This window comes from Carettochelys insculpta, chromosome 8 (assembly GCF_033958435.1).
Source record: "Carettochelys insculpta isolate YL-2023 chromosome 8, ASM3395843v1, whole genome shotgun sequence".
In the NCBI taxonomy this organism is placed as follows: domain Eukaryota; kingdom Metazoa; phylum Chordata; order Testudines; family Carettochelyidae; genus Carettochelys; species Carettochelys insculpta.
In genome coordinates this window covers 54,681,856-54,696,881 of record NC_134144.1, presented here as the reverse complement: position 1 = coordinate 54,696,881, position 15,026 = coordinate 54,681,856, and the positions used below count along the sequence as shown (strand labels likewise).

General features: G+C 40.4%; 1 protein-coding gene across 1 annotated transcript in view; it reads right to left on the bottom strand.

Moving 5' to 3' along the window:
* LRP1B (LDL receptor related protein 1B) overlaps positions 1-15,026 on the bottom strand; it is a 1,349,009-nt gene that overhangs the window by 898,543 nt on the left and 435,440 nt on the right. Inside the window, exon 3 of the mRNA XM_075000767.1 lies at positions 7,542-7,679. Within this exon, the coding sequence (XP_074856868.1) occupies positions 7,542-7,679 (138 nt within the window). The remainder of the gene's footprint in view (positions 1-7,541; positions 7,680-15,026) is intronic.

Sequence of the window (15,026 nt, the reverse complement as noted above, 5' to 3'; positions counted from 1 at the left end):
TAATTCATAAAACAAGCTATGAGTTGCTCTGAGCTTTTCTCATGCACATTCCCTCTGCATTGAATACTCTATGATCTTAAGAAACAGTAAAAAGCAAAATGTCAATGACAAGCTGTTTCTTGAGGCTAATGTACATTATGATTTTCACATAATGCCAGTCAGATGGCAATAGAAAGGTGTTTCTGAATTTTGATTTTTTTTTTACATGAGTGGACTCCACCAGTATCTGTGGGTATGCATCCATACCATAAGCTGAGACCACAAAATCATGCAAGTAGTGTCTGTTGCTCAAGGTCTGAACCCTGGATTTCCTCATAGTCAACATTGAGGATGTGTCTAAACTAGGAACCAGCTTCAAAGTTAGGCACTACATCAAAGTAGCCAGCAGAGAATCTACACGCACTTTTTTTTTTCCCCGCCCCCAACTTCCAAGTCCTTATTCCATTCCCGGGAATGAAGTAGGGCACAACTTCGAAGTTTAACTTCGAAGTAGGGTGTGTGTAGATGGTCTACGTCAAAGTTGCTTACTTTGAAGTTGTACTTCAAGGTTATTTTTGTAGTATAGACAGAGCCTGAGGGTGTAATAGGCTGTATGAACTGACTTCCTCTCCATTTCTTGTCTACCATAAATCCATTTGTGATCCAAAGCAGATGGGAAGGAAAGCAGGTAGAGGAATATAGATAAGTACCACATATCACAAATAAATTCTAGTTCCACTTCTCCTTTGAGGGCTGGTTACTTTGTGTATTCTATCTGTAGGTGTCTAGCAAGCAACTCTCATTTAGAAAGAAGGCATGAAGACACAGGAGATATAGATGTCTGTAACAATGCAACAGCAGAAGAGGCTTTGCTGAAATATGCTTTGTGAAAGTTTGCATGGAATGCTAACTTGCCACCTTACCAGTGTCCAGCACAGATACTTCTTAAAGAGCTGACACTGAGGTTGCCTGTGCTCTAATAGGATAGGCTCTCTCCCTGCTAGGGAGTGGGTAAAGCACATCTGGTATTTCTGGATGTCAGTCCTGTGACATGCTAGACATCAAAGTAGGCATCAGTATAGCTTGTTCTTGCCCACTTTCACTGTATGACAGAGAAGCTTTGGCAGATATGAGACCTGTGTACAATACTAACCCAACTGGTAAGGAAATGGGGGGTGCAGGGAAAGCGATCCTTAATCCCAGAATTAGGCACACAGTGGCTACGTCTACACAAGCCCCAAACTTCGAAATAGCCACGCAACTGGCCATTTTGAAGTTTACTAATGAAGCGCTGAAATGCACATTCAGTGCTTCATTAGCATGCGGGCAGCTGCGGCACTTCGAAATTGACGCAGCTTGCCGCCGCGCGTCTTGTCCTGACGGGGCTCCTTTTCGAAAGGACCCCGCCTACTTCGAAGTCCCCTTATTCACATCAGCTCATGGGAATAAGGGGACTTCGAAGTAGGCAGGGTCCTTTCGAAAAGGAGCCCCGTTGGGACGAGCCGCGCGGCTTCGAGCCACGTCAATTAGTAAACTTCTAAATGGATCTTTAGTTTTACCTCATCCAGCCTCTACTCACAAATGGTGCTCAGAGGACGTAATATAAGGACATAGTTTCACATCAATTTATATGTGCAAAATGGGTATTTGCTACTCAGATCAATATTAATCTGCATGGTTACTCATTTTCTGGCTGTATTGATGGCAAACTACTCTACATTTGCCCATAGGGATTTTGTATGTGGTAGCTTTGTCTATCAATTCTTATTAAATTTTTACTACATAACCACTTCATCATACAGTATTAAGTTTTGTGTATTCAAGTAAGGGCAAAATCAACTGTGAGTTCTGAACACAGTCCTTAAGGAATGTGGCTGATGTAGAAAGGGCTCTCTTTGGAGACACACACATTTCATAGAGCTGGAAGGGACCTCAGGAAATCAAGTCCAGCCCCCTGCCCTCTTGGCAGGACGAAGCACCATCGCCCACCCCTGCCTTTTTTTTAAAATAAATCTATTTGCCCCAGCTCCCTAAATTGCCACCTCAAGAACTGAGTGCACACCCCTGGGTTTAGCAGGGCCGTGCTCAAACCACTGAGCTATCCCTCCCACCCTCTGAGTGGGATCTCTTGGCTTTCTTCTTGAGGTGCTTCCTCACTAGGACTGCCAGTCCCTCTCAGATCCTGGGTGGAAAGGAGAAACAGATACTACAATTCGCAGAGGTATGTCCCCTCTCCTCCATCCCAATGTGAGCAAAAACAGCATTGGCAGTCAGCACTGATTGGCTGTGTCTACACTTCCATTCCTCTTTCGAAAAAGATATGCAAATGAGAGAAATCAAAAATGCAAATGAGGTGCCAATTTGCATATCTGGCACCCCATGTGCATATTCTTATTTCAAAAAAGCTTCTTTTGAAAGAAGACAACCAGTGTAGACACTGCCCTTTCAAAAGTAAACCTCATTTTTGAAAGAATCCTTTTTCCCATAAAAAAAAGGAAGAAGGATTCTTTCTAAGATGGGGTTTACTTTTGAAAGAGCAATGTCTACACTGATCTTCTTCTTTCAAAGGAAGCTCCTTTGAAATAAGAATATGCAAATGAGGTTACAGATATGCAAATCAGCACATCAGTTGCACTTTCGATTAACCTTATTTGCATACCTCTTTGAAAAGAAGAATGCAAGTGTAGACACAGCCATTGAGAAGGAGCAAAAGAAGGAGATGGAGTTTTTAGATCCAGGACTTCTGGGCATAAGGGATGGAGAAGGTCTCCAGAGTAGGGAAATCTAAGCTTTACTAACAAAGTATAATAGGATACAATACTAACAAATGAAATACAGTTAGTTATATTTACAGAAATGGAAAGGATATGAGGATATCTCAACACAGACTCAAGAAAGATGTAGTAAGAAGGAATGGAAGAGGGAATCAGTCTGAACCTCCTTTTATGACCTCTAATCTCAAATGCATATCACATGTGGAACACAGAGAGGGGATGTCACTTGAAGAACGTATTCTAGCAATCCAATTCCACCCATTAGCTACACAGAATACTGAACAATAATCAAATTTAAAACAAAAACACTTTTATTCTCCATTACCACAAAAATCTGAATTTGAGAATTATACTCACTGGAGGGGGAAAAAAAAGTAGTGTGCCTGTAATGGCACTGTATCTACTACCATTTGATTCAAACTTCACATAAATTAGCCATTTCCCTTTGAAGATAAAATCACATTTTCCTTGCCCAATGGAAACACCCTGCTCTGTATATGTCCATCTGAGTTGATAAAATAATGAATTAAAATAAGAATGTAACATTTAGGGTGTGTCTACATGGGCACGAATCTTCAAAAGGGCCATATTTCGAAGATTACTAATGAGGCACTGAATTGAATATTCAGTGCCTCACTAGCATTAGGATGCTTCTGGCCGCAGCGCTTCAAAAGCGCCGCTTTCGAAAGTGCACAGCTCGGCACGGCTATATGGGGGTCTTTTTCAAAAGGATCCCGCATGTTTCAAAATCCCCTTATTCCGCTTATTGAGTGGAATAAGGGGATTTCAAAACTTGCGGGGTCCTTTTGAAAAGGACGCCCCATGTAGCCATGCCGAGTCACGCGCTTTCGAAGTGCCACGGTCAGAAGCGTCTTAATGCTAATGAGGTGCTGAATATTCAATTCAGCGCCTCATTAGTAATCTTCAAAATGGCCATTAGCATGGCCATTTCAAAGATTTGTGCCCGTGTAGACACACCCTTAGACAAAGCATTTTGAAGAGTTTTACTCACTGAATTCTTGCATTCTATTACGTTGCAGTGCACTATAAGGTGTAGTCTCTAAGGCTATGTCTAGATTACAGACATTTGTCAACAGCAGTTTTTGTCGGGAGATATCTTCCAACAAAACTTCTGTCAACATACTGTGGTCAAATTACCAAGCAGATTGCAAGAGCGACCCACTCTGTCATCAGAGAGCAGCCAAGAGGAAGCACAGGAGACACGGCTGTCCAGTGTCCCAGAAGCCATGTCTGTTGACAGAAAGCCCCGCTGATATGTCCACACTGGCTTTCTGTCGACAAAGGTGTTATGCCTCATGGCGAGTGGGATAAGAGTGTTGACAAAAATGCTGCATTCAGGCAATTTATTGTCCACAGAAGGCCTCAGGAATGCAGACAGACAATCCTTGGGTTTTGTTGACAAAACCCTCTAATACAGATATAGCCTAAGAGAGAAGACTTATCTCTGCAAAGAGCACATCTGTTTAGAGAATGCCTTTCACCATTTTTACATTCACCATACGTATATGCACACAGACAGATGCATATGCACACGTGATGATATGGCTAACCTAAATAATATGTCAATCTAATACAGCCAGTTCTGTAGAAAACGTGCATTGTTTGAAGTTGCTATAAGATTTGTCCATTATTGTCCTGATGAACTATAAATGTTTTTAGATTGAACAATTCCATTTATTAACAAGGAATGCAGACAAGACTCTCTTTTGCCAGTGTCAAGAGGAAGCTAGATTTTGGGCTAAGTTTAAAAAATACTGACACAGCACTCCTTCTTTAAAGAGTAACCAGTAAGTAATTATAGTTGCATTATGCAGTATTTAAAAACAGTTGGACAGACAGAAGGTTAACTATATGAGTGATTCATGATGACCTTTGATGTCTTTGGCAGTGTCCACACTAGCCAAAACATTCGAAATGGCCATGCAAATGGCCATTTTGAAGTTTACTAAAGAAGCACTGAAATACATCTTCAGCGCCTCACTAGCATGCGGGCGGCCGCAGCACTTCAAAATTGACGCGGCTCGCCGCTGTGCGGCTCGTCCAGATGGGGCTCCTTTTTGAAAGGACCCCAGCTACTTCGAAGTTCCCTTATTCCTATCTGCTCATAGGAATAAGGGGACTTCAAAGTAGCCAGGGTCCTTTCGAAAAGGAGCACCGTCTGGGCGAGCCGTGTCAATTTCGAAGTGCCGCAGCCGCGCACATGCTAATGAGGCACTGAATATGTATTTCAGCGCTTCATTAGTAAACTTTGAAATGGCCATTTGCATGGCCATTTTGAAGTTTTTGGCTAGTGTAGACATAGCCCTTAATACGTATTCTACTATAATCCAGGCATCTTAACTCCATGTTATTTGCTCAATAATTATTTCATCTAGTGAACTTCATATAGAGTATGATTTAGTGGTAGTCACCAGGATCAAATCATGTAATGGCAGTGAATTTCTACTATAAAGATAATATAACTACACTGACTGCAGTGTCCTTGTTATAAGATGTAACCCTTTTTTAATGATTTGGTTATGAGCTTTTTCTTTTCTTTTTGTGTTTTGGATTCATTTTTCAGTCTCTTATTTTATTAGAGAAAACCAGTATCCTTTAATTTAGAAACATATTTTCACATCAGTTTATATATTCAAAATGGATGTTTGCCACTCAGATCAATATTTATGTGCATAGTTATCCATTTTCTGGCTGTATTGATGGAACACTACTCTACATTTGCCCATAGAGATTTTGTATGTGGAAGTTTTGGCTATCAGTTCTTATTAAATTTTTACTACATAACCACTTCATCATACAGTATTAAGTTTTGTGTACTCAAATAAGGGCAAAATTACCTGTCTATTCTCAGCACATTTTCCTAAACTTTACTGTACTCTGTGAGAGTGACCTGTTAAAGTCTGGTCATATTTACCACTGGGAAGAAACCACACATATAGGATTATTTAGCAAGCACATAAGAAGGTGGCATTCAACAGGAACCTTAAAAGATGATTAAAACATGAAGGCCGTGTCTATGCTAGCCCCCTCCTTTCAGAAGGGGCATGGTAATGGGAAGATGCTAGTGAGGTGCTACAATGAATATGCAGCACCTCACTAGCATAATGGCAGCTGTGCACGATTTGAAAGTGCCGCTTTTGAATCACGCGCTGCCCATGTAGATGGAGGCCTTACAAAAGGACCCCTGGACTTCAAAAGCCCTTTCTTCCTATTTGGTTTTAGGAAGAAGTGGCTTTCAAAGTCCAGGGTTCCTTTCAGAAGGCCCCGTCTATGTGGGTGGCACGCTATTCAAAAGCGGAGCTTTAGAATCATGCACGGCTGCCATTATGATAATAAGGCACTGTATATTCATGGTGCTGCCTCATTAGCATCTTCCCAAGTCACTCATTACCATGCCCCTTCCAAAGGAAGGGGCTAGTGTAGAAGTAGTCAAAATGAAAAGAGCTGCACCCTAAAAAGTTATTCCTACATCACACTATTCCAAAGTGCAGGATAGCCTTGCAAAATGACATTTGGAGAAAACAAAGAAGCTGTTTAATTTATGCTTTCAGTAAGGATTTAAAATTTTAATCCACTTCCTCTCCTGTTTTCACCATATTATTAATCGCTTTATGTTTAAGGTTTTAAACTCCCAAAGAACAAAAACCATTGTCTTTTCTTTAAACTACTTTTTTTTTAATCTTCTGTCCAGACTAGTTTAAATACATAAATACATCTATTGAGGAGTGTGTTTTAATTGTGATTAACTGATAAAAGCTCTTTTCTGTTTAGTTATTATTTGTAATTTAAAAAAACTTCAATGTGCTCCAAGGATGCTTTCACTGACTTCACCTATTTGTTACCCTGTCCAGGACCAATGCTAAAGTCAAAATACAGGCAAAACATATATCAAACTCAGAGTGAGCTTGCCAAATAAGAAGTATGCAAACACACATTTTATGATTGACACTTGATCCTTTTCACTGTGAAAATATATTTAACAGAGGATTTATCCTATGGACAATAGCTTATTTTAAGATAAGTGAACTACTGTACATTCATTTACATCAGATGACAATCCATTATGTTTCTTTTGTTTGAGCAGGTTGCTTTGCTGACAGCAAGGTGGAATGTTTAGATCTCAGGATTGTTATTTATGAATTCCTTAAAATCTTTACCTCTATGATTTTCATTATATTTTTTTCTTACAGACAGCCTTAAAACAAAGGCACTCTTGGAGTTGTTAGATTGTTTGACTATAATCCTGAAGTGAGATGAAATCAAATATTGTTAACTCTTACGAAAACAAAACTTGAAAGGAAAATTACTTTGATTGGTGAAATCTAATGTCCGAACACACTAAAAACGTTCAATTTTTTTCCATAGAACATTTTATATATGACTTTGTTACCCAACAATTTGACTTTGTTAAACAACACAGTTTTATGGGAAAAGGGATTTGTGATAAACAAGTGTTACCTGTTTTCTGTACCTTGAAGAAGAGGTTTCTTCAAATTTCTGTTGGTGCAAGCTCTGTAAACTTAGAAATTTTTACAGGAAAAATACTAAAAAGCCTGTAAGTATTTTTTATCCTCTGTTCATCCAAAAGAAACATTTTCCCCCTAAAGCTGGCTTTAAAAAGTACACTAAGTTTATAATACGTATTTTAAACACATATGGTGAAAAAAGGAAGACGTTTACTGAATTACTTTGAACTTGCACATAAAAGTGCATCTCAGTCAAAGACATGACATTGGTGAATTTCCACCCACCAACATACTCACTTACCCCGACAATGTACTCCTTCGTCATATCCATCTGAACAGTCATATATACCATTGCAGAGTTGGGACAAGTGAATGCATCTGTTGGTGCCAATGCAAGTAATATGATTCAAGGGACACTTGAATTCTATTTCCTCAGGACCTGAAGAGACCAAACACAGGAGAATTCATCCACATTTTGTTTATACTCAAAAATGAAGAGATACAATACACTCTATAGTGTTATGTATTTGCATAATATTTCCACTTTAAGGCTAGGTACAGGCGTTTTATGTACTTGTCTATTCTGCTGCTTTGCAGTGCATTACCAGTAGAATTATACTATCTTACATAAGGATTAGCATAATTAAAGGAACTCAGCTGCTCAAGGAGGATTATTTTATTAAATAAAGATAATACAACTTATGGATTTATAGGGGGTTTACGTTACTCTAAAGATTATAGATGCTGAAACTCATATTTGCCACCATTTAGGATTGGGCAGAGATTATTTTTAAATGAAAATTTATTTTTTTATTTTCAGTATTACATGAGTATGTATGCTAATGCAACCCTAGGCTGGAAAGTCACCAACCATAATGAAAAGGAAAGAAAACACACACACACACACACGCACCTCAAACACTCAAGATACAAGAAGAAATGTAATTGTTTACATTTTGGAGTATGTATTCCTTTTTCCGTTGGGTAATCATTGTTCTGTATTCTGCTATCAAAACAGAGGTATAGACAGATGATTAGTTATACCTCAGTAGCCCCACGATGCCCCAGCTCTGGTTAGCTGTCCAACTTGCTTAGCATACTATAGACACAGAGCAAGATACAGTTTGTGTCACCAAAAGGTTATATACTAATTTAAGATAAAATGTATTAATAGAGTTTAACATATAAGTAGAGGAAGGTGCACAAGAGATTGGGAGTGAAGGAAGCCATCAGAAAACAGCTTGCATCCTCCTTGAGCAGCTGATTTCCTTTTAATTTCCTTTAATTATGAAAATCCTTATATAAGCATCACTCTGACGCTCTGACTGGGGTACAGTTCTGCTGAGTTTAGCATAATGGCAGGGCTGCTCCAAACTGCATTAGCAGACAGCAGTCTTCAAGGAACTATAAACTAAAGTGCAGATACAGTCACATATCGTTCATTCCCAGCTCCCAGTTCAAGTGTTGGAGCTAGCAGAGGGAATAGGTAGGCCAGCTGTGTGCCATGCCTGCTGAAGACCTTCCTCATACTCAGCTTGCCAAATGTAGCTGCTTTCCAGCCCTTTGGGGCCAATTGAACAGTGCAAAGAAAATAGGAAAGCATATGGCCCTATATGTTTTTTAAAAAAACAAATGTCAAATATAGCTACTGACCAAAATTCTCCATGTACAATGATTTTGATTCTACAAGTTTCCTTGTACAGGTTGAACCTCTCTCTTCCAGCACTCTGGGACCAGATTGGTACTGGACAAGAGAATTTGCTCACCCACAGGAGGTCAGTATTGTCTAGCAGCATTACCAACACTTCCACAGCTTACTGGGCTCTTAGAAGACATTTGGGGATAAATTAAAGCTGAATAATAGGTCAATAGGGGATAAATTAAAGCTGCGCAGAACTCTGAGAACCAGGGCTTTTGACTGTAAACAAACTTTAGGGAATCATGGGAAACTTGGCCATACCCATGATAAGTGGTTGTCCAGCTAACTAAAATCATGTCAGATTAGGGATGTTGCCAGAGGAAAGAGAGCCAGATGAGAGAGGTTCAACCTGTAGCAAGGCACACACCAAATACCACTATTTCTATGAGCTGACCATTATTAACAAAATGTTACAATAAATATCAAATTACTATTTAAAGTTTGGCACTAATAACCGCATCTCAGGTGATATTTCTGCCCTCCAACCAAAACAAAAACCACAAAAACAAACAAACAAAAAAACTCCATTAAATTATGTTTGTAGATGTGCTATGGTTCCCATACTTTTTGGTACATCTAAAATGTTTTTAAAAGTGCTTCATTACAATCCACCGCTATTTTTCAGAGAGCCTTTCATGCACACTGTGTTTTAGAACTATGGAAATATAACGGTCCTGAATGGATAGATAAGTGGAAAGACCTATGGATACCAAGGGGCAAATCAGGGTCATGCAACAAATATACAAATATTAGGATTTGTAAAGAATGGTTATATAGTCATCAGAGGCAGGGAGTGCTCTGCTCTTCTCTCCCTGGAGCACCAAACAGCCAGGCAGAAGAAAGGAACTGGCTGGTGGTAGATACAAGGTTCTGTCCCCTCTCTTACGCATCAGTGACACTGGCTGGTTGCAGGACAAAGGAAAAATCATCCCCTAAAGGCATTTAGTAGTAGCATGTACCTTAGTGCTGGGAGTCTGCAAGTTCTGAAAATTAGTAATGCTCCATTGGGATTACCGGAGTTTTGCTTTGCCCTTTAGTATAGTGCAGTCAATTCCTTTGGCAGCAGTTGTAAAATTCCAGATTAACAGACCGAAAATGTTTTCATTGTGCCAAACCTTCTTAAAACCAGACACAGGCCACTAGCAGCACTGCATTAAGTTAAAGCTGATTACCAAGCGTTACAAAGGGAGCTCACAAAACTGAGCAACTATGCAACAAAATGGCAGATGAATTTCAGTTTTGATGAGTGCCAAGTAACGCACACTGGACACAGGGATGTCCCTACAGGGTGCAAGGCAATACCCCCACCCCGAGGCCCGCATCTGCCTTTTCCCACACTCCAGGTCCACCTCCCATTACATCCCGTCCCTAAAGCCCACTCCCAGGAGGTATGTGGCCCTTAGGTTTATTGGGTGGGGGAGGGGGCTGGCATGGAATGGCAGTAGAGGTTGGGCTCCCTAACATTCACTGCAAGAGTGGGAGCTGTGGAAGAGAACAAGCCAGTAGCCTGCTCGGCTCTGGCACCAACTCTCAGCCAGGTCACTCTGCTTCACTGTGGCAGCAGAATGCAAGAAACCCTGACCTCAACCCTCTCTGCTTTGCTCCCACAATCCTTGCATCACTTGGAGGAGCCAAGTGGGCTGTGGCTGGGGTGTTCCTCTTCCCACCATCACAACGAAGCAGAGAAACCTGACTAGGAGTTGGGGGCTGAGCAGAGCAGGCTGGTAGGTCACTCTGCTTTCCATGACTACTGCTGCCACAGTGATTACAGGAGGAGACCAAACCCTGCTACCAGCCCCAGAGCCCCTCCCAGGTCCCCATGGCACCAACCTATCCATGGCCGTGTCTACACTAGCCCAAAACTTCGAAATGGCCATGCAAATGGCCATTTTGAAGTTTACTAATGAAGCGCTGAAATACATATTCCGCGCTTCATTAGCATGCGGGTGGCTGCGGCACTTCGAAATTGACGCGGCTCGCCGCCGCGCGGCTCGTCCCAACGGGGCTCGTCCCGACGGGGCTCCTTTTCGAAAGGACCCCGGCTACTTTGAAGTCCCCTTATTCTTCTGAGCAGATGGGAATAAGGGGACTTTGAAGTAGCTGGGGTCCTTTCGAAAAGGAGCCCCGTCTGGACGAGCCGCGCAGCGGTGAGCCGCGTCAATTTCGAAGTGCCGTGGCCGCCCACATAATAATGAAGCACTGAATATGTATTTCAGTGCTTCATTAGTAAACTTCAAAATGGCCATTTGCATGGCCATTTCAAAGTTTTGGGCTAGTGTAGACACGGCCCATATGACAGTTGAGGCAGTCCATGTGGGAGCTCCCGAAGCTCAGGATATAGCTCTGACGGAAAAACCATCCTGCTATACACACAAAATGATAAAAACTAAATTAGGTGTTAGCACTCAAGAAAGATCTTGGAATCCTTGTGGACAGACCACTGAATCGTCCACTCAAAGAAGCTAACAGAATGCTAGGAACCATTAGAAAAATCGACAGCATGCCCACATCATCTTTTGGCTGCTCCATGTCAAAACCAACCCCTAACATTTTAGAAACTGAAAGCAAACAGAAAAGGGAAACAAAAATGATTAGGGGAATGGAATAGTTTTCTAATTAGATGAAAACGACCGGGACTATTCAGTTTGAGAAAGACTCAACTGACAGGCAATATAATAGAGGTCTATAAAATTATGAATGGTGTGGAAAAAAGAAGATAAAGGAAGTGTTATTTAATCCTTCACATAATACAAGAACTGGGGATCAATCAACAAAATTAATATGCAGTAGTCCCCCAACTTAGGCAGAGGTTGCATTCTTGTGCAACCTCGCACAAGTTAACTTTTGGGCAACTCGGGGAGCCAGGAAACTGGTCAGTTTCCCTGCTCCTCTGACTGGTGGGGAGCTGGTGCCTTGCTCCAGGCTGCCTGCCACATGCAGGAGTCAGGAAACTGACCAGTGCTGCTGCACTGATCAGTTTCCTGGTTCCACTGTGTGGACAGCAGCCCAGAGCCAGGCGCCAGCTCCCTGCCACTCAGAGTTGCGTTAACTCAAGATACGTGCAACTCAAATGCACCTTTCTCTGGGTTCTACTGTGCAACAGGTTTAAAATAAGCATTTTTTATACAATGCACAATCAATCAATAGAAATTATTGATGGGGGATGTTGTAGAGGCCAAATCTAGTTAAAAAAAGTGTGGGGGGGAGCTAGATATATTTATGCAGGATGGGTCCACCTATGGCTCTGAGCCAAGATCATCAGTGATGAAGTCCCATGTTCTGGGCATCCTCAAGCCTCCAATCTGGGACTAGATGATAAGGGAAGGATCACTCTAATTGCCTTTTTCTGTTAATTCCCCTTATGACACTGGTTATTCTCAGAAGACAGGATTTTGGGCTGGATGGACCATTAGATAAGATCAGTATTGGCCATTCTTATACTTAGATATTATGTCCAAATCTTTGAAGCCTCACATTTCCCCCAGCCCACCACATTTGTGTACTTTCTGTTAGGTTCCTAACTGGAAGTCAGAGGAAGTGTTGGTAGACTCCTCTAGCCTAACCTCAGCTCTCTCTGAACTCTACAGTAAATACGGAAGCTGTTTGTGGGCATCAGGGACTGAGTGCCTTGCACTCTGGTGAACACAGCAGAGAGAGATCTTTCCAAGTGGAGAGAAAGAGGGAGATCAGAGGATGGAGGGTCTGTAACATTAATGGAGTTATATGGCATTTTCCTGACTTCATCTGAGATTGCTGTCTCCAGCAATAGTTTTTTGGGCACCTCCTTTTTCTCCCCTTTTACTGGCTGCAGACATTTCTAGCAATGAGATGCCATCACATTTTTAGTGCATAAATATTTTTAAAACCATAAATCCAAACATTTAACTTGTGCTAAACTAGTATTTGTACTTCAATTGCACAAGGGCCTAAAGGCACCCACATGTCTAGCAAATTTATTTATTGTATTGATTTATATAGCCTGTCTGTCATGGTATTAGAGCAACTGACATTGCAAGGAGGAAACAGGAGTAGAAAACACAGCTTATTGTGTTAAAATAAAAAATGAAGACTATGCATCAATAGTAAGTAATGCATATTCATGGCATCTACAAATTGGAGTAGCGCATTTGCATTTAAGCTTCAGATTTCTGCATCTTCATCTGTAAAAGGTATAATCAGCAGTAGAGGAAGAAAAATAAAACAAAGACTGAACAAAAATAAATTAAGTTAATAATACTCCCATTTAAATATTAGAAGAAAGACTGAATTTTTAATAACCATTCATGCTATCACTGGGGAAATCCTGTGATTAATTTTGACAGGCACATTCACATTGTTCTAAAGACCTCAGGATCTGGCTCTCTATTATCTGTTAAAACACAAAGACTTACTCAGAACACAAATATACGATAATTTTAAATATAATAGCTGAGTTGAAATCAGTTAAATGATCAGTCACCCAACAGCTAAATCAGATTTCATAGTGAAGTTGGACGATTTGAAAGGAAGATGAATCTGCTCCAACAAATACAAATTCATCAAGATGTTATATTTCCAAGAGGAAAATATATGTACACTGTTTGTGAAAACAAAGTGGTAATAGATTAGAATGACTGTTTAACATACAAATATGTTTATTCACACATTGATTGCTTTGTCTATACATAGGCAATATTGCTGCATCAGTACGTTGTTATTGTAAAACCAACTGATTTATTGTAAACTTAATTTATACTAGAAACTGAGGATGAGGCCCAAAATGGAGAGACTTCAAGCAACTGTGAAACCTTGGTCCATAAAATAAACCTCAGAACTACCATGCTTTAAGTATCCATTGCAGTCAAGGACAATTCCTAAGTACAGTACTCTCTACTTCTGCTGTTTTCATTGAGGAGTTAGAGGTTGATATTATATTATATTATTATTAAATAAATAAATAAATAAATAAAAACAGCTGCAAGGCCACTCTTTACCCAGAGAACCCTAGTGCGTGCTTTATTAGATGGAAAGCAGAACGGAAGCACAGTTTTAGTAAGAGCAAGTGAACAAACTAAGCTTTCTCCCTTCTTTCATAGTGAACCTTTCTTGGCAAATTTTGCCACAGACTCTGGAGAAGGGAATCCAAAAACACTACTGAATCTCTCAAGATGATCTCAAAGCAAAGTGGTATGGACAGTTCCAGGAAAGAGGATGTGAAAGTTCAACAGGCAAGAGATCACAAATGGAGACAGGTGTGGAACAGAAAGCAAGAGAGGAAAAGGAAGCTCAAGATACAACTGCAAGCACAACCAAAGGATGATGATCTCAAAAAGAAAAAAAAAACCTCAGCCCTCAGGACAGATAATAGATAACTTCTACCATAAACATCCCAAGTACTGGGAAAAAATAACACCAAAATCCTAGGAAGAGACACCAAGGAAAGCCACAAGGAAAGCTTAAGGTACTGATTGAGTCAAAAAATGTTTCACCATTCAAATTCAAAAGTTTTATGTTTTCTTTCACAATAAAATATTTCTGATTTGGAACAAAAATGTTAAAATATCAGACTCTAGAAGGATAACACTTCCAATTTTGATTAGCTCTATTGGCAACCAGACTAGTTAACCGCCATCATTATTGGTTTACTAATATGCATAAAATAAGAGCCATTATGTTGGTCTGAACTTTTTCACATAACGTGCCAGAATGTTGAATTAGAACGTATGTTTGCTGAATCTGAATGTGTGTTCCTAGAGTCAGACAAAATTATGGGAAAAATATAACAAAAATGAGCTCTTTTCAATAAAATCAAGCCTGCTGGCAGCTTGTCTTTATAGATGTACCGAATGTCAGGATATTTTTATGCACTCCCAAATCTACCAGAACAGACCTTTGTTTTTTACTTCAGACTAGGGTTCCTTCCATTAAGAACCTAATACTCTCCTTCTCCCATTTACCATCTCATGTTACAGGTTGAACCTCTCTAATCCGGAACACTCTCAGCCGGCAAACTCCATAATCCAGCATGATTTTAGTTAACCAGACAACCACTTCTCAGGGGTGTGGCCAAATTTCCTGTGGTCCCATAAAGTGTGTTCACAGCCCCCA